This window comes from Anabrus simplex, chromosome 2 (assembly GCF_040414725.1).
Source record: "Anabrus simplex isolate iqAnaSimp1 chromosome 2, ASM4041472v1, whole genome shotgun sequence".
Taxonomy (NCBI): domain Eukaryota; kingdom Metazoa; phylum Arthropoda; class Insecta; order Orthoptera; family Tettigoniidae; genus Anabrus; species Anabrus simplex.
Window position 1 is genome coordinate 377,791,251 of NC_090266.1, and position 24,924 is coordinate 377,816,174.

Below are 24,924 nucleotides of genomic sequence, written 5' to 3' on the forward strand. Positions count from 1 at the left end.
CGAATAATACACCCACGGTATCCCCTGCCTGTCGTGCGAGGCGACTAAAAGGGGCGACCAGGGGATGAATGAATTTGAACCATGAAACTACTCTTGATTCGTACCATCATGCGGGGAACACCATGGGTTGCATGTACTTGCGAGTAGTATCACTAACATGGTACGAAATATGTTTGTGATTCGTTGCAGTAAAAAGCCTGGCCTGGTGGATTCCAGTACCCGTGCGTTGTACCCATGTGGGCAACACCGCGGGTCTGGGCGTAGCCTGTGAGTTGTACCACTATATCGACACCGTGGGTCTGCGTTGCCTGTGATTAGTACTCACTATGTGCGGAACACCACGGGGCCCTTGGGACCGGCGCCCGTGACTAGTACCCTAGGTGAGGAAACTCATCGGTTTGCGTTGGCTGTAAGTGGCGCCATTGTGTGCGAAACACCATAGGTCTGCGTTACCTGTACGAAGTACAGTACTTGTGAGTAGTACCATCTTTTGTGGAACACCGTGAGTCTTTGCTACTTCTGATTAATACCCCCACATGACACATACCATGGTTCTATTTTACTCGCTTCATGTACCATTCTGTGGGGCCTTAGACGTGGATTTTGCACCCCCTTTAGACACCAAGCATCTCTGTGCTTTATAAGTGGTTCCTTGGTCGGTAATAATGTTATTTTCGTTCTCTATTGAATCCGATCCACTGGTTTTTGTTTGTTTGTTTTGTGTTTTGTTGGGTTCCTGTCCATCCATTCATTCTTCATGACATTTTTTATTTTTATTTTGGTCAGTGGATGCCTTTGTAATTTTTGTTCTTTCATTTCGTACCATTAGGGGCCGATGACCTTCGATGTTAGGCCCCTTAAAACAACAAGCATCATCATCATCAACGAAACACGAACGATAAATGAGAATGTATATATTTCCTATATTCTCCTTCGTCATACCCATAAAGCAGTATTTACTATGTCGCTAGCACATCCGTTGCGCACCACGGATGGAACGGCAAGCGAGGCACACATTCAGTACTGTTGCTCCGTCCTCAGCTCGCCCTCCGCTAGCGTGCCGAAGCACCGATTGGTTTCCCAGCAACAGTTTACTACCGGAGAATACCGGAGGGAGCGCTCACTCGCACTACCGATTGCAATCATAGGAGCAACTGCTCCGTTCCCAGCTCTATTCGCAACAGTAGCTCCGAGTGTAAGGACTTAGTGGGCTGTAATTTCAAACTTACGTCCATGAATGTAGGCGCCCTATAAAAATCGTTACCTACATAAACAAAAATTGATCTACATCACCGATATTCCATACAATACCCCTTAACAAAGAACGTATAGTCACTGAGAATAATTAATGCATCCTCTCATTTGTTATCAAGAAAATGCAATTATATCGACATATAATACATACCCCATATACCTGTAGGTATAAACCCTGTAGATACAACAAACAATATAGTATCTTAATAGGTTCAGTTGTTCCTCAGAAAAGTACAGGCCCTACCTGTGCAGAACTTACACAGTGGTTCGTTCATTATTATGGAAATATTCCCATTATAATGGCGCTAGAATACAGTAATTTCAAGTTAAATTTGAATTCGTTTTTAATTTCTGGACATATGTAAAACACGTGAAAGACGTGGATGATTATGTACGAGCGGAGGGAGGAGTTCAAGCGGTTCAAATCTGTAAATGCTGCTCTGTAAAACATGGCACAAATGACTCCTAACCACTGGTCTTGCGGTGTAGGTGGCAACGCGTCCGCCTGTCACCTGGCGGCCCCGGGTTCGATTCCCGGCCAGGTCAGTTTTTAATTGTAAATTATTAATATCCCTGGCCTGGGGACTGGGTGTTTGTGTCATCCTTAACGTTCCTTTCCTCGCATTCAACACTTTACCCTACCGCCATTTACATAATACACGCAGGTTTACTCATATATGGTGCAAATAGGGGAAAAGGATCTTCATAGGTCGACGCCCCGAACAAACAGCATTAAAAAAAGTTACAGAAGGAGTGTAGTTTCGCGCAAAAACAGCGACGTCATAAATTCCTGTGAAAATGCTCGTTCATTCCTCCCGTATGAAGTTCACACTACGCGCTTGTCATTCAATGTTTTTTTTTTCTTTGCTAGTTGTTTTACGTCGCACCGACACAGATAGGTCTTATGCGACGATGGGATAGGAAAGGTCTAGGAAGTGGAAGGAAGCGGCCGTGGCTTTAATTAAGGTACGGTCCCGGCATTTGCCTGGAGTGAAAATGGGAAACCACGGAGAACCATCGTCAGGGCTGCCGACAGTGGGGCTCGAACCCATCATCTCCCGAATACCATCTTCAGGGTTGCCGGCAATGGGGTTCGAATCCACTATCTCCCGGATGCAATCTCACAGCTGCGCGCCCCTAACCACACGGCCAACTCGCTTGGTCGTACCGACTGTAACAGCCTGCCTGTATATTGGTGGGAAGTAGCTGGGGTGTAAGATAACTTTCTTCTTTAGCATGCCATTCCTCTGGTTCATACATTTTCTGATATATCTGGTACGTAACACACTGGTTCATCATTGTATTCGAGCTATAAAATCCCTACTCTGAGCCACTGATTGGAATGAGTGGTGTGCATATTTAACGAAATAATGACAGAGGAGTGGTCACGGCAGTCTGCGACCTGGTTATTCCAGTTCTGGAACTTTGGACTCTTAGATCGGCACCGTAGTACTGTTCGTTGAAAGTGAGAAAGTGTGCGGTTTTTCATTTGATCGAGTATTTTATATGATAACATTGCTTTCAATCGCTATATTCCTACTGACGTTTTTGTAATGACCTATGTTGAATTCAGTTAGGAAAAGCACCAAGTCAGTCTTTCTGAGAATCCCGTAGCGAAGCACGGGTACATCAGCTAGTAATAATAATAATAATAATAATAATAATAATAATAATAATAATAATAATAATAATAATAGTAATAATAATAATATTGGCTTTACGTCCCACTAACTACTTATAAGGTTTTCGTGGACGCCGTGATGCCAGAATTTGGTTACGCAGGAGTTCTTTTACGTGTAATTAAATCTACCAACACGAGGCAGACGAATTTGAGCATCTTCAAATATCACCGGACTGAGCCAGAATCGAACCTGCGAAGTTGGGGTCAGAAAGCCAATGCCTCAAACGTCCGAGCCACTCAGCCCGGCATGCAATGATAATAGTATTAATTATTTCATAACGAAGTAATTTACAGTCACGGACAAGGCCTAAATTATAACATGTTTATATGTAAGAAAATACATAATTATGTTTGTACGTAAGAATGCTATGTATAATATCGATAAATAGTTAAGGTATTAACTGAGGGACCTAGTTTCGCACAATAGTAGCGACAAGTTTTAAATTCCTGAGAAAATGCTCTTCCATTTCTCCCGTACCAAGTTCACACTACGCGCTTGTCATTCAATCGGAGGTTCTGTTACATAATTATTATGTCTGTACGTAAGAATGCTAGGCCTATTTGTAATATCGCCAAATAACTGAAGTATTAACGGAGGGGCGTAGTTTTTCACATTAATAGCGACAAGTTATAAATCCCTGTACAAATGCTCGTTCGTTTCTCCCGTGCTAAGTTCAAACTACGCGCTTGCAATTCAATCGGAGGTTCTCCGGAGGCAAACGATTGAAAACGCCCGGAGCCTCCGCTCCGTAAACAACCGCTCCGTTAACAGCGCTACTTACTACCGTTACTACCTACCAGTAAGTGAGGCTCTGCCTTAAGTATGCACACTGCCCATTCAAAACAGCGCGTCAGAGTAGGGATCGAATAGCTGAAATACTATGATGATCCAATGTGTTACGTACCAGCTGTATTAGAAAATGTATGAACCAGAGGAATGGCATGCTAAAGAAGAAAGTTTTCTAACTCCCCGGCTATTTCCCGCCAATATTCAGTCAGGCTGTTATACTCGGTCAAGGTCTGTCTAGGGAGGTCTGGTCACGCTACCACAATCCTTTGCGGTGGCGGCCATATTGGGTCTCAAATATCGTTGTTATGTGGGCGTGCACGATGTAATGATGTGAGTTATTACTTGTATTTTGAAAGAAAGTGGGATACTGTGCCGCTCCAAATTTGTCAAAATAAGACAACTGACGGAATTAGAGTGTTTCGCTTCCCGAAAGTTAAGCAAAGGAGAGCTCAGTGGGTACAAAACTGTAGGCATGACAAATGGTAATCTACAGATAATTCCGTCTTGTGCGCGGTTTTGTGAACTTATACACCCGTATTACTCCTGAATAATACAGTAATATGTTTGTATGAACGATGTTTTATATTTATAGGTCTTATTATGTATTTTCTTCTAGCATAATTTTGAAGAATCGCTATTTGAACTAAAGAGGGCAGATGGACGGAAAGTACTCAAGTGGAATTCCATCCCAAAAATTTTCAATGTCCCTAATCCACCCAAGTCTTTGACATATTATAGGGAACCTCCCAAAGAAAGGGAACTGTCTTTCAAAACAAGCAGCCGGGCTGAGTGGCTCAGTCGGTTAAGGCGCTTTCCTTCTAACCCCAACTCGGCAGGTTCGATCCTGGCTCAGTCCGGTGGTATTTGAAGGTGCTCAGATACGACAGCCTCGTGTCGGTAGATTTACTGGCACGTAAAAGAACTCCTGCGGGACTAAATTCCGGCACCTCGGCGTCTCCGAAGACCGTAAAAGTAGTTAGTGGGACGTAAAGCAAATAACATAATAATAATAAATAATAATCAAAACAAGCAAGGAAAGTAACAGGAAATGTGTAATAGTAGTATTGTAGTTTATGAAAAAAATTCCTTTTCATGCATCCGGCTCCATGACTAAATGATTAGCGTGCTTGCCTTTAGATCATAGCGGTCCCGGGTTCGATTCCTGGCAAGGTCTGGAATTTTAACCGTAATTGGTTAATTTCGCTGGCCTCTCTCTTCAAACCAACAATTTGTGTCCAGCTTGTCATCATTACAACAATAATTGTTAATAGCAGTCTTTTACGGTACTGTAGTTACTATTTACAGCTATATTTCATTGACCTTAAATGCTCTATGGAGTACATTATCTGGCTGGACAAATACTTAAAGATCACAACCCTCGCACTAACCAACTACTGTAATTTAACGTACCGTACCCTAACACAATATCCTAATGTAATCCCTAAAATAGCCTAACCTAGGTTAACTCAATAGTGACTGAATTTCTATTTCTTAAGGAATCGCGTCTACCAATGGCTGTAATTCTCTAACCACTATTATTATTATTATTATTATTATTATTATTATTATTATTATTATTATTATTATTATTATTATTATTATTATTATTATATGCATGAACGTTAGGACTCAGTTGAGAGCCCCGTGGTCGCCAACCCACGCTCCCTAGTTAGGAGCTCCTGACGCCCCTTTCAGTCACCTCTTATGACGGGCAGGGGATACCGTGGGTGTTATTCTATTTCCCCCGCCCGCAGGGGGAAATCAATTTGGGTTGTGACTACGAGGCCCTTAGCTGAGTCTTAACATTGCTTTCACTTGTGTTAGGCTCACACCTATTCTATCCCATCCGACTTCGCCTGGTCAACACTTGTTCTTTTCCGACCGCGACAGCATTAGCGCATGCGAGGTCAAGGAAGTTTTTCATTTCCACGTACTTTGTGGGCTTCATCTTTCTTTTGCCGATACCTTCATTTTTCGAAGTGTTGGACCCCTTCCATTTGTTTTCTTCTGATTAGTGTTTATAGACGATGGTTGCCCAGTTATACTTTCTCTTAAAACAACCGTCACCACCACCACTTGGTACTATATAGCTGCAATAAACTAGTTAAGAATAGCTAAGAACATCACCCTTGTTGCACATGTGCAGAGTATTTTTGCCTTAGAACCCAAAGAAATACCACATGAATGGATAACAACAGTTACCATACATAATTTAATGCACTCAACTCAAGAGGCATTCGGTGTTCGTCAACACACTGGGGTAACCCCTTAGAAACGCAGTATCGGTAATTACTTTCTTAATAAAGAAAACGCTGAAGGTAATTTATTACAACTGTCTTTTAGTACTTTAAATATAGTACTTCAAGTTCAGTATTTCTTGTACCGGTAATCATAATATGACACAGGTACTGTACAGATTTCTATGTTTCTCTCAATAAGATTACGTATTTGTCAGCTGATATTAATAGGAAACACTGCAAGACCACGTTGCAAGGAAGTAAAAGAGTAGGACATGAGCTTTCCTGTTGATTCTTGTTTCAAAAAAAGAGAAAAGAATTTCAGGCTCTGCTAATTATCTTCCTATTCAAATAGCTGTGAATGTTATATATACATGAACAGTACATACCAAATTAAATTCTTTACGAAAATTAGTTGATGTTCTGTTTTATTCCAATGTACGGCACCGAAATCCTCTAAATTCAAATACACTTGCCTTTGGTTACGCTCGCTTAAAGACCCAATATGGCGGCTCCATAAGAAGCATTCGTGACTTGACCTCCCTAGACAGACCTTGTACTCGGTACGCAGCAGTAATCCCATCTATCGGAGTTGAGAGGCAGCATAAGAGACAAAGAACATCACAATAAATAATGGTCAATGTAATGTTATTGTTGATCAATGTTACGCACTTTCGATATTATAGGCCTTCATATTTCGTTTTCTTCCGACTCTTAAATACCACTCTTATCATAGTCTGTACGGTAAAACTGAATAAAAGATAAATGATCGGTAATTGTATTCTCTATAACTTTTTTATAGAGTACTTTTCGATAGGACCAATAACACTGGTATTTAAAAATTACATTTTAAGCACCTTCCCCTAAACTACAATTTCATCCAGGGTGAATAAAATTGTTTATAGCTTACACTGTATTTTCTTATTCCCCGACTCTATATACCGGTACCGATTTTCATTAAATTCTGTTAACCCATTTTCTCGTGGCTCGGCGTTGATATGGACTTAGCAACGAAAATACAAATTCATGAATATCTGTGTTATCATAGCCGGTACGGTAAAAATGTATGACATAAATGGTCGTAAATTTAATTCTCTATAACTTTGGTTATGTAGTATTTATCGATACAACAACTAATAATATAAATATTAGAGATTATCATTTAGGCCTTCCCCTAAACTACCATTTTACTCAGCGTAAATAAAATTACTTATAGCTTAAATTGTAGTGGCTCATTCTCCGACTTTGCATACCAATTTTCAATGAAATATGACCACTAATAACGTAAATATTTAAAAATAAAATTTTATGCCTTCCCCTAAACTACCATTTTCTCGGCGTGAATAAAGTTATTTATAGGCTAGATTGTAGCGACATATTCCTCGACTCTGAATACCAATTTTTATGAAGATAGGACTATTAAAAACATAAATATTTGAAAATTAAATTTTAGACCTTCCCCTAAACTACCATTTCACTCAGCGTGAATAAAATAATTTATGGCCTAGATTGTAGCGACTTATTCCCCGACTTTGCATACCGATTTTCATTAAATTCTCTTTGGCCAATTTCTAGTGATGCGTGTACATACATACATACAGACAGACAGACAGACAGACAGACAGACAGACATTACGGAAAAGAAAAAAATGCATTTCCTGGTTGCTGTGGACATGACCAATACAGAAATACCATTCTTTTCAAATTCTGAGCAATGTATAGACAAAACTCTTATTATATATATATATATAGATGATTTCCACTTCCGGAGGTGCACATGGCCCTGAGGTTCACTCAGCCTACACCAAAAACGAGTACCAGGTTAATTCCTGGGGGCAAAGGAGGCCGGGCGTAGAGCTAACCACTGTACACCATCAAGTGCCGAGGTTACGGATAGTGGAAGCCTTTACCGTCCACCCCTCCAAGGGCCTTCATGACATGTACGGAGATGACTTTTGCAGCTTGGGTTCAGAAAGCCAGCGCTCTGCCGTCTGAGCCACTCAGTGAGGCAGGATGCCGTTTATTGTGTTTGGTTGTTTGGTCAGTTACCGGTACTACAAGAAAATACAGTAGGCCTACGTGCTGGATTGTGCTACACAGGCAACGTAATTTTGCCAATAGCCCCAAACTGTGTACGTGTACCGGTATTTTAATATTAAAAAATATGATATATCATTTGTGTTTTCTTTACAATTTATACAATTACATGCCGCACCCGTAGATAGCATAATTTATTCGATCTAATCTACTGTAAACGGAAGAAATTGTATGGATGGCGCTTAAACTATTTAGTCGCTATTTCGTCTTGGCACCACCCAGAGCGGTATAGTAGCCCTCGCTCTATAAGCTTCTTCCTAGCTCGTTGGCCACTTGCTATTTTAATAGCAGTTAGAATAACTAGATGTGTATCTTGTTTTAATTAATCATGCACTTTTTAAATGTAGGGTAATTTAGGGTTATATTTTAATAATGTTAGGGTAATTTCATTCATGCTTGGTCGCAACGCTGATGTGCAAGGTTGTGGTCTGACATAGGAAAGAAGACCGAATCGGTCTTGGGGAAACATAACCTACCATGATTGTGTTAGGATGTAAAATGAATGGACACACTCTAACAAAGTTGAATATAGAGGAATAACCGCATATCCATATCACTGTATTTCTGTATCATTAACAATGGACATTTGCCACATTTAATCATTAATAATAATAATTTCTCCTCCATAGGAGAATTATTTATTCCCTGGTGATGCGTTTGTAATCTCTTTGGAATTATCAAGCAGTATCTATATCTAAACTCCATGGTTATTAAAGTTTTGTGCCTAATGCAAAAGATGCTGTGGTGCTGAATGTTGTTGTGTTGTGAAAGAAAGTATTAAATTGTACCTGAAAATTAATGATTTGACATTCATTAGCGTTAATAATGATTCTTGCGGCACCAAGAACTCTAAGAAGTCGGAATGGCTGAAGAGGAACCGTGGAAACTTGTCGAAGATGGATGCGTAAATTTACGATGTGAATCGGATAGAATAGTTCACCATCCTATTCTGAATGTCGTGATTGTTTTTATGAAGTCATTTGAAGTATTAGTTGTCGATGTTAACACAGGATCTGTTCTGCATAAAAGCCATGCCTTCGGTACGTTACTTTCTGTTTTTGTTCTGTTACGCTTATTTCTGAAGGGCCGTTTGACATTGACACTTTCTGAATTCTTAGGTTAAACGTAGTCTTGGTTGGACTAACAAGGATAATTCTGTGGGTGTAATGGGCATTATTTTGTGTCAGTTTACTGTCGATTTACTTTTCGTAAGATGTCAATTCAAATTACTCTTAGCAAATATATAAATAAAATGTTCAAGAGTGCTTGTAAGAAGGTCTGAAATGCGAATGTTTTTTAACAGGATAGGAATAAACTCGGAAAGCATTGAGTTATTTCATTATATGACACAGCTTTCCAATAGCTGATAATGATTATGCAAATTAAAATATCACCCTATTCTTCCAGTCTGCGGCCGAACATATTACTGTGATGTTTTTGTCGGTTCTCACATGGGACCTGTTTGTAATTGCCGTGAGTAGGCCTAGGCCTATAGTGATGTCACTTACTTCCGTTATCCTTGCCAAGCTATGGTACACAGCACATTTGGGAAGTCAACTTATAATGATACTCTGCTTGAGTCACTGATGGTAGGATGAGGAGGCGTTGGATTCTCCGTAGTTTTAGACTCGATTCATTGCTGTCTACTGCTTAGATACCCAGATCTTGTGTGGTGAGAGGTTGAATAGGAAGTTTGGTACATTTTGCACAGGTTTCGCATGCAGAATTTCTCTGTCTGGATGTGGTAAATACATTTTGTAAGATCACCATTTAAACCTAGTCTACCATCTGGCCCAAACTTATTACAAGTGTACAGCTTTGAGGACTCGACTGGAACTTTTCAAACATGATCTGTACAAATTATTTAGCGGTCTTTCTGTGGTTTCATGAAATTATTCAGTTACACCCATAAGCAAAGCAAGATCTTAACTTTCTCTGTAAACATTCTTCATTTCCATGCCTACAGAAGAAAAATATTTACGTTTTCAAACATCCGGGGCAAAACTATAGTAAGCGGTAGGGCCTACTCAAGATTTTATTAACACGAGCCACCGCTAGGTGGTGCATGCCAGTTCACTGTTGCACTAGTAGCGCTGAGGGGGAGCGCCGAGAGGAACGGCAATGCTGCCAATTGTTGGTTGTTGATTTGATATGGTTATACTTTTTTTCTTGCCGTGCGGACAGTATGCGTCACGGTGATAGAAAAGAGTGTCGCGAAGGGAGTGTGGCCCCAAAGGGGCCCCTGTTCTCATGACATAGGTTGGTCTGGATGTGCAAAGATAGGTTACAACTACTAAACTAACTTTTTTCTTGCCATGCGGACAGTATGCACCGCGGTGATAGAAAAGAGCCTCTCGAAGGGAGTGTGGGGGCCACTGTTCTCATGACATAGGTTGGTCTGGATGTGCAAAGATAGGTTACAACTACTAAACTAACTTTTTCCTTGCCGTGCGGACTTTATGCGCTGTGGCGATTGAAAAGAGCCTCTCGAAGGGAGCGTGGCAATGGTTAGTAACAAATTCTCGGCCTCATCCTAGATGTCAGTGACGTCGTCCTTTTCCTTACATGAACCAATCACCGTTATAAGCAATGGAGTATGGCGTCTAAAACATTATTTTTGGTTATAAAAGTACATATACTTTTAGGGGCGGGCGGGATGGTCCCTGACTAGCGCATTGAACACATCTCTCTTCCATGATCATTTTTAGGTAAGCTTGGAAGCATTAGTAACATTCTATGTAATAATCCTTGAGCACCGGTTACTATATTTTTACCAATTGACCAAATGATCCAGTTGGCAATCACACTCTTGCAAATGCACTTATCATTGCTACTGCTGGGTACCCACCATCCTACTCTAAATAGTTATACTACTTTACTTTGATGATGATGATACTTGTTGTTTTAAGGGGCCTAACATCGAAGGTCATCGGCCCCACTACTTTACTTTCATAGTAAAATGTAATGAAACTAATGTTTTGGAAAGTATGCGGTATGAACGAACATTGCTGTTGGCTGAATTTTTCAATTGGCATTTTCTCCCGTAATTTAATGTAGATTCAGAGATACACATTAGTGCCAAGCACACAAAGATATAAGCTCATAAACGAATGGTGATAGCCTGGGGCGTCCCCTTTGCTTTCTGTGGAAATGTGGTCTTTCCAGAACAGAGGTCTTGTCATTACATGTAAAGAACTTCATGATTAGATCCATATTAACAAGTAACTTGAGAATACACTTTTTAAGAGATGTTTTAATCCACCTTTTCAATAGAGTTGATATCCACTAAAGTTAAAGGGAATTCACAGTCATATTAATTAATGTGTTAGCCTACCTGTTTCATCCTCCTTTGAGAACATTCTCAGCTATAATTGACAGCATAACATATAGAGATTCAAATATATGCAAGAATACACAACATTTGAAATGGAGAATACAAATTGTCAATGGCTTTGTGTTGACACCCACTGTTCCTCTTAATATGAGTAAAATACATAAATGCTGTGGGTCCGGTACACAAGCCCGCTAACTCCAATTCGGGTTTCAGAAATGGTTTAACCTAAAGGGCGAATTCTACCATGTCCAAAAAAGGAACTTACATGCAAAAATTATGATATTTTGCAATTTGTAAGTAATTATTAACCCTCGAAATGGTGGTCATTTACACTGTAGTGGCAGCAATATCTTACTGGTGTTTCAGACTCTTAGTGTAAATTGTGTCAAAAATTGTTGACGTGTTATACATACTAAAACAGCACACCCTTTTATCGTCCAAAGTACAAGGAATAAGAAGATGAATATATTAAAGCAGTCATTTATCATTCAAAGAATGTAAGACCAAAAATATATTGAATTTTGTTTATATTATTTATTTTTGCAAAAGTTTTGCTATATATAATAGGGCCTATGTGTATATTTAGGTAAATTAAAGAAAATGACATACACAAAAGGTGCACCAGTTCATAGTAAATAGTTACGTACCGGAATATAGTTCATAATAATGTTCTTAGATGGAAAAAATATACAACAATGTATACAACAATTGAACACTACCATTTGTACATTTCACTCAGATTCATTTGGGTGTTTTTTTTTACTCCACGAAGGTCAGTCCTCCAGATGTGCACTAGTTGATGGTAACACCCCTGGTGAATACCATCGTTACACCAGAATGTAGACTACTTCTTCTTCTCTTGCAAGCACACACCACATAGGCGATTTTTATTCTGTGGCAGTTTTTTGTGAGCATGAGAGGGGCCTCCTGCATTACCTGTTGTCCTCACAACTGGAATTGGCAAATGCTCATTTAGCAATTCCCTAACTATACTGACCATGAAGTCTCGTCTTGCTAAGTGCTTATCAGTATTCGTTATGTACAGGAGGTATGTATCACATAGTGCCATATCTAGGATATTTGAAAACATTTGCTTCCAGTACCTTCTGGTCAGTCTGGAACAAGTGGCATAGTAAATGCACTTATCTCTACCATCTACACTCCCATGAAGAAATTGTAGTAGTGTTTCAACTCTTGAACGGATCCGCCCTTCATTTCCCTTTCGGCTCCTTACAATATTGTCCTCAGCGTGACGTTCAATTGTGAGACAATTAACTGGTTTTCGTGTTTTCCTCTCTATAAGCAACCAGTAGAATCTCGCCTTGCCTAAAGTAAACGGTTTGCCTAAAACAATCTGAGACAATCCCTTTGAAGATTTATTCACTGTTCCTGTGAGGTACATATCCCTTTCAAGTAGTTTGTTAGCCAAGGGGATTTTTGTATACCAGTTATCTGTGAATGAAATAACGGTACCCATTGTCTAATAGGTGGGTCCTCTCCAACAAAGACAACTCTATATAGATCAATTACGACGATATTTAGAGGCACAAACACAGAGCGGAACATTACTCCTGACAGCGTCAACAAGATTTCTCTCTAATGACTGATACGAAATTTATCTCGCTAGCTAGCAATTCAGTCCTCCAGAAAAACGAGGAAATGATTCAGTATTGCTGACATTAATACATATCAACACTTCAAGTTGATATCGGAAGGAGAACTGGCGACTAAATATAGCTGGTTCAGCTGAGACATACGTGTGGCCGGCCGCTGAGTATGTAGCAGCTAGCACAAGACAGCAGGATTATGATGATACTTTGGCAACATTTTACATTCGATTAGTGCAACATGCTATTATACAAACTATTTCATGATAATGACCGAACATTTCTCCTTCGTTTGACTCATAATTAGCATATTTCGATAAATAATAATTCGATTATCGAAATAAAATAAAGATCCTGTCAAAACGCCTGATATCAGGCGTTGCCACTGGGCAAAAGCATAAAACGCCTGATATCAGGCGTTTGCCACTTAGAGGGTTAAATGCCAATATGTGCCAAACGCTACGACTCTCTTGCCTGGGTAGCCATGTTTATGACATCATAGTTCATCCCTTCAACCTGTGGAAGGTCAGCCCTGATGAAATTATGACATCACGAGCCAAATCTGACATTTAACTGTACAAACACAAATTAAGCATCCCATTGGTTACGGCAGAAAATGAGCACTTCACATCACATAATGCATTACTGATGATATAAAGTCATCATATACATCACAATGAACCATTAAAATACTGGAATTTAATAACAAAGGAAGAAAACATCAGAGATCGCTTCGATACTGCTTGAGCGCCCGATCAGTATGGAGCAATTTACGGTTCCCAATTTACGAACGCGGGTGCACGTTTAGGAATCAGGAATGGATGTACAAACGATATGAAACAATACGTGATGCAGAGATGAGGTGAAATCCTTCCTTTATTTTTGCCAGGGACCCATCCGAAAAAGTGTTATTACCCACACAGAAAACAGAGGCTGCATTACATTGCAAATTCACAAAGTAGCAAGAATAGGAAGTAGTGTGTTCAAATGGTACTCACAGAAGATTATTTAGGTACCCATTGCACGTACTGCCGGCTTCAGCCAGCATTAAGTTGAAAGCACTCAAGGTTAGGTTCATCTCACTGTGATATGCAATTAAAAACCTAAAAAGCACATAAAACCACCTTGAATGTACAAATCATTCCGTAATTAGTTAACTACATAATACCGCACAATGTGCATATACGAGCCATTAATTAAATAAATATGATAACTTGAATTGACAGTAATGGCACAACTATCACGGCCACGTGGTAACTGCTGCAGGTAACCACTCTGCCATTGTCGATCTACACATGCGCATGAGAAGTACTAACCTAACATACGTAACCACTTGGCGACTGCCTTCAACCCCTAACGCCAATACTTACCTGTTTATTGACGACAAGAGTAAATCATAGGATTACATTTGTACGTTAAAACTGAAATGTACCACTCAATATATCAAGAATGTTTCTGCATGGGAAAACAATTGGCAAAATAAAAAATTATGAGAATCAGTTCTGCTTGTTGTTAGTAGTAAACATGGCACATTTGACCAGAACTGATGAACCAGGAGCACCTCGAACCCATTCAACTAGGTGCTGCTTAGCAGGCAAACATACACTGGACTCACCAGGGGGCTGCACTGAGTACACTTCAACAATGTGCTAGGGCCTACTATTAGGTTTGGTTGATCCCGAAAAATGAAATTTGCTTCAATTTTGCCCGATTCTCATTATGTCAAACTAAACAAGATTAAAATACACTGCCTTACAAAAAGTGAAGCAACCATAAGGGGAGGAGGAAACGAAATGAAACTTCATGCTTTGAGATGGTATGTAATGTTGTTTCAGTGATCACGAAATCGAGTCAGATTTACAAAGAACTTGGCAGTACGAGTCCACTTATCAGTATGACATTGCATCCCTTCTGGCCTGGATACTTGCACTGATTCGGTTGGGAAGGTTGTCATAAAGCCCTTGTATCTGTGACAGTATTAAGACAGCAGTAAGAATTGATTGAAACTTTGTTAATTTATTGCTTTAAAATTCAATGTAACTGCCTGTGGCTTGATTACACAAATAAAATAATAAATTTATAAAATTTCAAACACAGTAAAAAAAAAGTGTTGCACCACAAAATGTAAGCACCAGGTTAGGAAACATGACAACTACAGATTGGATGTGGAAAGTGGCATGGAACCCTCGAGAGGTAATGGAACGTAGTCTTTTGTGAGGAAAGAAAGAGGATACTTGCCCTCTGATTACACACATTTATTTTAAGAAAAAGGAAACAAATCAAAACTCATAATAGAAAGGAACAAATTAAGAACTCAAAATAGAAAGATCTTTATAAAACGCAAATTAAATAATTGTTAGGCATGCCTGTGGACACGCGCATAATGTAAAAGAAACCTAATCACTCAATTTGAAGTGAAAGAAAATTATCCAACGATACATGATGATTAGAATGAGGGCTAATCCCAATCCACACAAAGTAGAAATAAGACCAAACGCAGAGGTACAGAAAACTTGCATCACTACTTAAAACATTTCAGGTAATGAGCATAGATTACTTATGGAAGGCGACACAGAAATACGGCGAGGCAGACCTGCGGGATAAGATAATTACATTCTTAATTACAAGGTTAAAAAAAGGATTGCCTCCGAAACAAAAGGTAGAAGATCTTAGCTGAAAAGCTAAGTCATTTTGACAAATTTTAGCAGTAAACTTGAATCTCGAGGATAAACTCTTGTGTAAGAAAAAGAAATTATTACATTTAAGTGAAGTTAAAAACCGAAAGAAACGTAGAAACTGTGCTTATCCTGAGACGAGGTATCCCATGATGGGACTGAAGGAGGAGCACGTCCGCTCACTGAGATGGTCGGATGATCAAAGACCAAGATCTCTTCCACCGAAGGAGCAGTGTCAGAAACAGGAAATGGTGCAACCACCAGTGACAATTTAGAATTTACCCTCAACTTTTGCATTCACCAATTACATTTTAACTCTTATTTTCTCCAGTCAAAAGTCTCTTCATTCTTGCTGACAATTGTTCGAGAAAAGTCTTTGTTTACGCAACAAGAAACTCGCTTCCACAACTGCACGTGTAGGTACATGCAGTTCCACAAATTTTGACAAAAACTGAAAATATTACAATTCACAGATAAGTGATAATTTTGATATAACACATAAAAAAGAGTTTTTAAAACAGAATTCCTTCCAGTTGAAAGGTCCAAAGAAAATAAAATCTTACACCAAGAAATTTTTTTAAAACAATGAATTAACCCTTCAAAAAGCGCGTGGGGTATTGTTACGTATTTTACGTTTCACAGTATTTTTATGGTAGCATTTCTTTTAATCGTATTAATGTTTTATTTTGTTGTTTCTACACTTATTTTCTTGGAAGTAAGGTACATAGTAATTTATTTATATTCTCTTACATATAATTAATCACGAGTGAAACACTAACATCACAAATTTTATCACATTTGTAGCTAAAGTCATATATATTCTTTTTCACTAAAGATAGCATTAATATAGATGGTGTAATTACATAAAACTCAGAAAACTAGATACTAAAAGTAGATATGTACAGTGAAGCTTGGAAAGATACGTCGTGGTCCATTCAGATTTTCAGCTACAAAATGAAAATATCCAGTATATTGTAACAAATATTCTCTATTTATACATTTTATGATCACTTCAAGTCTGTTTCATAGCAATGACAGCTTCTTGGTTCATACTAATTATAAGTCATCATTTTCTTCTCTTGCCAAACTCCAAACTTTACAAGTGAAGACAGTATGTTCCCGGCAGATAAAGTGGGAACATGTTGCGTAAGTAGTCTTCGTTTTTTGGTTCTTAGTCCTGTTACAAAAGTTACATCTTCCAGGGTAATGGGACGTTTCTTCAGGTCGCTTCTGAACCAGCTGCAGTCGAAGTAAGTCATGAGGTTTCTGCCTCATTCCTCAGGGGATACAGTCTAGATTGAGGCGATACTGTAAATATTCGTTGCACAGTTCATTTGAATGGGTTTTCAGAAATGTATTTCTACTCATGTCACACTTTGCTTGCAGAATGATGAAGCTATTAATCCCTCCTACATTTAGAAGTGTGTAGAACAAGGCTAGAGGCCATCGGCGACGATATCCTAGTGATCGAAGGTTTTGCTTGACACTAGTATTGTATCCTTTGAACTTTCAGTCTTTCTCTAACTTTGCGCGAATTTTTGAAACTGTAGGTAGACATTTTTCAACTAAATAAAAATTGTTAACAATACGACGTACGGCACCTTCGTCAAAGTCGTCCAGTCCAGTAACGTTCTTTGCGCATTATTTTTTTGGTTTGGTGTTTCAAACAGGCTATCCATAGGTTTTCCTAATTTCATTTTTTGCTCTTAATCCATGCCACAGAACTATCTGACACACCAACAGCTGCTGCTACTCTTTCCTGCACTTTCTATAATCTACTACAACCTTTTCAACCATTGCCTCCCTTTCCATAAAGTCTATTATGATCGAGATTGCTGCACCTTACGATGCAGGCTACTTTTAACGCCTTCCATACTATCACAGATAGGCCTAATGTACACTACCACTAACCACAGTTACTACACAGCTGAGTGTGAACTTATACACTGAACTGTCCTTGTAGCAGGAGCTCTATTTGGTGGGGATGCGCTGGGATGGATCGTCCAAAGTGCACTTGCGTGACCAGTTGGAACCTCTTGTCAGTTTATTCCTTATAATTGCACTTTAGTACGGAACAAAAATGAAATTTACAGTTTATAATATTCACACCTGGCAAATGCTGAGGCAGTACATTACATATGGACACGGCCCCTTCCTTCCCACTCCTAGTCCTTTGCTATGCCATCATTGCCATAAGCCATGCCTGGGTCGTTTGACGTAAAGCAAGTTCTAAAAAGGAAGAGAGCTTTAGTTGAGTTGGATTTTATTAGTTTTAAAGGATGTTTTTATGCCCATTAAAACTGTAGGTGATCGTCTTAGAATGAAAGCTTTCTCACTGTGAAGAAACTGCTTGCGTTCATCGGCCCGTCACAGCTCGTTGCTGAGATAGAATGAATGTACGATGTATTTTTATATTATCTCTGCCTAGAACTGAACGTAACATATTGGAATGTATTTACATACTTACATCTGCATTATAGACCATTATGCATTTAAGCCAGGGCCTCTCATAGTGCATGCACCGGTGCATTGTGTGGTTCAAGGTGCATAGCGGGCAGACCCCCCACTCCTTGAGTTTGAGCAATAGCGCTGTCTCTCTCTTTCGCTATGCCTGTCTCGCTCTTTCTGCCTGTTTCGCCCTTCCTCACTCGCTCTGTAGGACTCACGATCCGAGCTGAGCTTAGCCCAGTTGCCCCGAGACAGAATGCTGGTTTGAACCTAGCTGAATAGGACCGATGCATGGTGCACAGAACCTCGGTGCCTAGTTTTGTACGTGTGAGATTTTGGACGTTGTAGAGGCTCTGCTTTAAGCATTCAGTCTTCAAGCCTCTGTGATTTAACAGTTCCGCCACAATCCTCTCTTTGTAACTAGTTCTTTGGACACATTTATTTCTATACCTTTTAATTGTTAGAAACTGAATCTAACCATCACCGTCTTGGTCCTCCTCTACTTCTCTTACCTTCCATAGCAGAGTACATTGTTCTCCTAGGTAAGCTATCCTCCTCCATTCGCCTCACATGACCCTACCACTGGAGACAGTTTATGTGTATAGCTCCATGCAATGAGTTCATTTCTAAGCCTTTATCTCCTCATTTCAAGTACACTCCTGCCATTGTTCCCATTTGTTTGTACCAGCAGTCATTCTCGCTACTTTCATGCCTATTACTTCTGACTTATGAATAAGATATCCTAAGTCCACCCAGTTTTCACTCCCATAAAGCAAAGTTGAGCTCACTGCATTAGCTTTACTGCACCTTTATTTTATCTCACTTATTATACTACCATCCTGGGAGAACACATATCACCGAGCTCGATAGCTGCAGTCGCTTAAGTGTGGCCAGTATCCAGTAATCGGGAGATAGTGGGTTCGAGCCCCACTGTCGGCAGCCCTGAAGATGGTTTTCCGTGGTTTCCCATTTTCACACCAGGCACATGCTGGGGCTGTACCTTAATTAAGGCCACGGCCGCTTCCTTCCAACTCCTAGGCCTTTCCTATCCCATCGTCGCCATAAGACCTATCTGTGTCGGTGCGACGTAAAGCCCCTAGCAAAAAAAAAAAAAAAAAAGAAAGCCTGCACATTTGTACAAAAATTTATCTCAAACTTAATTTCATTCTGGCAGCTTGTTACATTGCAGAATGGAATATCGTAATAGGCTATTGTAGTTAGCATCGTTCTGCGGCTGAGCTACTGAAATTGGTAAAACAAGGATATTTTTTCTTCTATCTGCTATAGTTTGATATTCCCATAAATCTGAGCTGAGAAATTTGAATTAACAAAAATAGTATATGTTAGTTTACAGTCTGCGAGAGCCCTATACACGGAAAGGGCTGAACAGGAGTCTGATGTTGAATGCAGTGTTTCACTTCTCCTGCTCTTCCCCTCTCCACCACTCCCTCCTTCTCACCTACAGTATGGCACTATCTAAAAATAAAAAAGTCAGGTCGTTGTATTGTTTTTGCATGTGGTTGTGCTTGCTTATGTTTTCTCAAGCAGTTAATGTTTTGTTTTTATTCACTCTGAATGCTGACAAAAGTACAAAACACACACGGAAATTTGTTGCCTTGAAATTGAAGTTGGTGGCATTATGACAACTTGACAGTGGTGAGACAATTTACAAACTTGTAGAAGGTAGTTGTAGTGAGGTCACTATCTGTGATTGTCAGCAAAACAAAAATAAACCTGAAATATTGTCATCCAACAACTGCTCTGTTGAATCCTTTGACCGAAAGTCATTGAAAAAGTCAAGAGTACGAAAAAATAAAGAGTTAGGCACTGTACATGTGCAGTTGTTGGCTGGTTGGACAAGTGGTAAAGAATGTACAGTGTATAACTACAGGTGTGTGGTTATAAGCTCTCAGCTGAATCTGAAGGCGTTGTGCTGTTTCGTATTAAATTTCAAGAACTTGTAAAAACTGAGAACCTTGCAACTCACCAGCTTTATAAGTGTGATGATAAGGGTGTCATCTTCAAAATGTTACCAGCTAAAACACTCGCTTCGCACAAATAAAATGTGCTCGTGTTCACAAAATAAAAGCAGGAAATCATAAGCTTAAACTTGTTATTGGAAAATCTGCTAAGCCTAAAGCATTTTAACACGTTTCCAAGACAGTGCTGCCTGCGACCTACACACATTAAAAAGGTGCGTGGATGGACCAGGAAGTTACCAGTTTAATGTTTTTGTACCCCCACTGGTGAAAAAGTTTCTGAATAAGAAAGTTTTGCCATGCAAAGCAATTTTGACACCCAAGTCAAGATGAACTTCAGAATATTGGCATCTGTGACTTAAGTTTTCTGCCTAAACGTTACCAGTGTAATTTATACTATGGATTTGGATTGCCTCAAGAGATTGCATGGCTATAGGTTGCTACAATCTCTTCTGCGAGCAACAGATGTTGGGGATAACATTGTTGGAAATATTAAAAAGAAAAACAGTGAATGATAGTGTGTACTGGGTGGCTGAGTCGTGGATTGAAGCAAAGTCCCTGGTTGAGTCAGGGAACAAAATTTTGATGAAAGAGAGTGCAGAAATGAACAAGACAACCAGCCATTGTCTAACCTTCTTAACCCCGAAGTGGGGAGCTCGGTACACTCTGGCTCACTCCCAGGCGGAGAGTGATTTCTCTGATTGAAGAAAATATATAATTACTTGCTTAAAAACAAAGTATAGAAACACCCTAAGAGAAATATTTACTTGAATATAGTGTAGTTAATTGCTGAAAAATCCTATTATTTTAATATTACAGAACTCTGTGCAAGAATGTACTAAGTGCTTTCACACTGTGATATTGAGCTTGTTTATTCGTAATAGCAAAGCTCTGATTTTCAATTATACAGTAACTTAATAACTAAATATTTTAAGCACTTGACTAATAATCTCTGCCTGGGAAGAAATTCTTTGTACATATAAATTTTAGATTTACAAAGTTAGATTTAGAATGGAATAATTAACAGTACTCACAAATTTTTTTATGTTGGTTAACGCTTTTGAGGGATCCAGTTTTTATACCTACAGTTGAAAGGTGACACGCACAGATTATATTACAGTACACTACTGGTAATATTTACAGTATTTTCAGTATTCACAGTGTTATGTAATTTACAGCTGTTCGTTTTGGTATACATGGAAACAGAACATGTTACATACCCTGTCCTGTCTTCACATAATTTGTATAATTCCAGTCCAAAACGCAATAGTTTTCTTGGTATCTAAACTTTCCACAATAGCCACCCTTTCCATAACAAGAAGTTCTCATGAATGGACACTTTGCCATTTGGGGTGTAATCTTCCAAAAATTTTGTTACCAGGTGGTCAGATGCTTTATCTTGTAAAATTTGGGAGGAATTTGTCCATTATATGCCTCATTGTCAGAGAAATGTAAAAAGCTGTGGAGAAAAAATCTCTTCTCTGTCATCAGCTCATAGAAAATAGGCATGGTCAACAACCGATTGTGAGAAATATAACGTCCTAATTTAAGCTTCTGTACAATCCCTTGCAGCAGCAGTGTGCCCATAAGAAGCGTTATTTCGTCCTTATTTGTCGGGACCCAGTCTTGAACTAGACTTCATTGCATCGTCTTACTAAACAGGGTGTTATGTGCGATTTTCTGCTGGGCATAAAGATTTGTCTGTTCAACTATGTTCTGACATATCACTTAATCAAAAAATAATTCAGATATTCATCTCGGTTTTGTTTTCCCTAAAAACTTTCCGTTTACACCTTGACTGAATTTTTAATGAAAGCGGGATGATCTTTCTCCATTTTCAGTGTAAGTTGATGAAGTTGCACTGGTTGGAATATTATCAGTATTATCGTCACTACTGTCACTGTCATGGTCGCTACTTGGACTGGAATCAAACACATATTGTCTCTTTCACAACTGCGGAACATTCGAATTAGCTGGGCCTGAACCCTGTATATTCGAGCCTGCAGTAAATTTCAGTCACTTCCGAATTTCCCATCGACAGAACGTACTTCTCTAAGATCACCGTCTCACGAACGTACCTACTGTCGTAGCAGGGGGAGAGAGGTGATACTCCCACGTGGCACATCCCAGGTGGTGGATAGGGGAGTCCTAAGATCATCCCGCTTTCATTAAAAATTCAGTCAAGGTGTCCTGCTTGCCAGCAGACTTGAGCGAAATGAAATAGCTCTTGTGGACCAAACACACAATCCCTGTTGGTGGGGGACGCAGATGAAGAATACACCCATGGTATCCTTTGTCTGTCGTAAGAGGTGATTGAAAGAGGTGACCAAGGGATGCTGAATTTTGAAACATGGGTTAACCTGTGATTAGTACCATCACGCAAGAAACACCATGAGCCATGAGTCGACTTTTCTGGCTATTAGTACCCCTGTGTGAGGAATACCGTGGGTCTGTTAGTAGTATGCTCTAGGTTTACAGTATCCGTGTATGGTATCTGCCACTATGGCGGATTTGGTTGGAACACTCCAAGGAGATAAAATGAGGCTATCTCACTGGGTGTCTCAGCATCTTGTTGTGGACATCATAGGCCTGCGTTCTGAGGAACATCACGTGTCTGGGCATTGCCTGTGATTAATACCACTATGTGAGTGATGCCGTTGGGTTTTCGTTGCCTATGAGTGGCGCCATTATGTGAGAAAGACCTGTGGCGGATAGTGGAGTCACCGGGCGAGTTGGCCGTGCGCGTAGAGGCGCGCGGCTGTGAGCTTGCATCCGGGAGATCGTGGGTTCGAGCCCCACTGTCGGCAGCCCTGAAGATGGTTTTCCGTGGTTTCCCATTTTCACACCAGGCAAATGCTGGGGCTGTACCTTAATTAAGGCCACGGCCGCTTCCTTCCCACTCCTAGCCCTTCCCTGTCCTATCGTCGCCATAAGACCTATCTGTGTCGGTGCGACGTAAAGCAGCTAGCAAAAAAAAAAAAAAAGATAGTGGAGTCCCAACTGGCTTGCCAGCGGACTTGAGCGAAATGAAATAGTTCTCGCGAACCAAACACACAACGCCTGTGGGTGAGGGACGCAGATGAACAATGCACCCATTCTATCCTTTGCCTGTTGTAAGAGGTGACTAGAAGGAGCGACCAAGGGATGCCGAATTTTGAAACATGAGATAACCTGTGATTGGTAACTGTGCGCGGTACATTACCTGTGAGTAGTACCACAATGCGAGGAACACTGTGAGTCTACGTTACTTGTGATTAATACTAATACAGTAGAAATACCATGGTTCTACTTTACTAGCGAGAAGTACCATGAGGGGCTGTTGACCTATATTTTGGACCTCTTTAGACAAGAAGCATCAATTCAGGATTGTGCTTTGGAAGCACCATTGTTTTAAGCTAGTTTCTGGGAAAGTGGGGGCATTGCGGGTCAGATCCACTGATTGTTTTAAGTTCATAATCATTGTTCATAATCATTTCGAAGTTTAGTATTTTAATATTGTGAGTTGGATCTGCTGATTATTTTACATTCATATTCATCCATTCATTCTTCATCATCAAGTTTAGAATTCTGGCCAGTGGATGAATTTTGGAATTTTAAATTGTCATTACATTTCGTCTCATTTCGTACCATCAAGAGCCGATGACCTAGATGTTAGGTCCTTTTAAACAACAAGCATCACCACCACCATCACCAATATCACTATCCTCCCTACTAAATTCCAATATTTCGTATATCATGGCCTGTAAAACATCTTCCTCTAATGGTGGGGGCCGGTAATTCCTTTTAGAAAATTTAGCTGAAAAAATGTAAGGAAAGAAAATAGAATGGAATTCTGGTCTGTGCGGTTTGGAAGGAAATCATGAACTGTGCCTCTATTACGGAATACATGCGTGTGATAATGTTGTGTAACTCGTGGTGAACACACGGTCCTGTTGTGAAGGAAGAACTCAAGACTGGGGATAATAAATTAGGTCACAGTTGTAATGTGTCATGAGAGATGTCTGTTTAGTATAATAATCTCCAGAAAACCCTTCTACAGCAATATTATTGCATCCAAGGCACGATTAGGCGATGAGCTAAAGCTTCAGCACGAGGCCATTGGGCTTTAGGTCGTTCTTGCCCGGGCGTAAGTTGCGTTCTTTATAATTGCAACTTGTGGGTGACTCATTGGTATTGGGAAAAGATAGTTGAAAAAATTCACCTCGGAGGGCAGACTCATCGAGAACACACTGCTGAGAAAGAAATAAACCTCTGCAGGCAGGCAACTGAGAAATAAATAATAATTAGAATCGGCAGATATATCCGCGTTCCCTGCCGGGCAAGCGACTTATAGCCTCAGATCTCGCCACGTCGCCCACCGAACGGGTTAAAATTCTTCCAGTTTCGAAAGCACTGACAAGATGGACATCGCCGAGTAGTTGGTGGGTGATGAATAGATGGATAGGAATGATGAGTGCATGAACACGGAGTGAAAGTCTCAAATAATACAAGTTTGAAATTGTTCATATTGAGGATTCCTTAATTCAATCTATAATTCAAAGGAGGGATGTTCCACCTGATCAATACAGGATTCAAAATTCAATTATATTTCATACTTAAAATACTATTACTAGTTTCAACTTTCTAATTGGGTTATCCTCAGCTTGATACATAAATTCATAAATACCAAAATTAGCACTCTTTGATGTACAAATTGTTGAGAATTTATTTAAAAAATCACAGTTGTCCATAAAACTTTTGCTATGGTGGTTGAAAGTATCTTGTGCACTCCAGCTGTTGTGATCCTTCACGAATAGGATGAATATTTGTGCTTAAACTGTGT

At 39.7% G+C, this 24,924-nt stretch overlaps 1 protein-coding gene across 1 annotated transcript in view; it reads left to right on the forward strand.

Annotated features, from left to right (window-relative positions):
• Positions 1 to 8,811: 8,811 nt before the first annotated feature.
• The window catches only part of Bruce (BIR repeat containing ubiquitin-conjugating enzyme), a 1,406,664-nt gene continuing 1,390,551 nt past the window's right edge, over positions 8,812 to 24,924 (forward strand). Inside the window, exons 1-2 of the mRNA XM_068225988.1 lie at positions 8,812 to 9,099; positions 17,873 to 17,885. Of these exons, the coding sequence (XP_068082089.1) occupies positions 8,922 to 9,099; positions 17,873 to 17,885 (191 nt within the window). The 5' untranslated portion in view covers positions 8,812 to 8,921. The remainder of the gene's footprint in view (positions 9,100 to 17,872; positions 17,886 to 24,924) is intronic.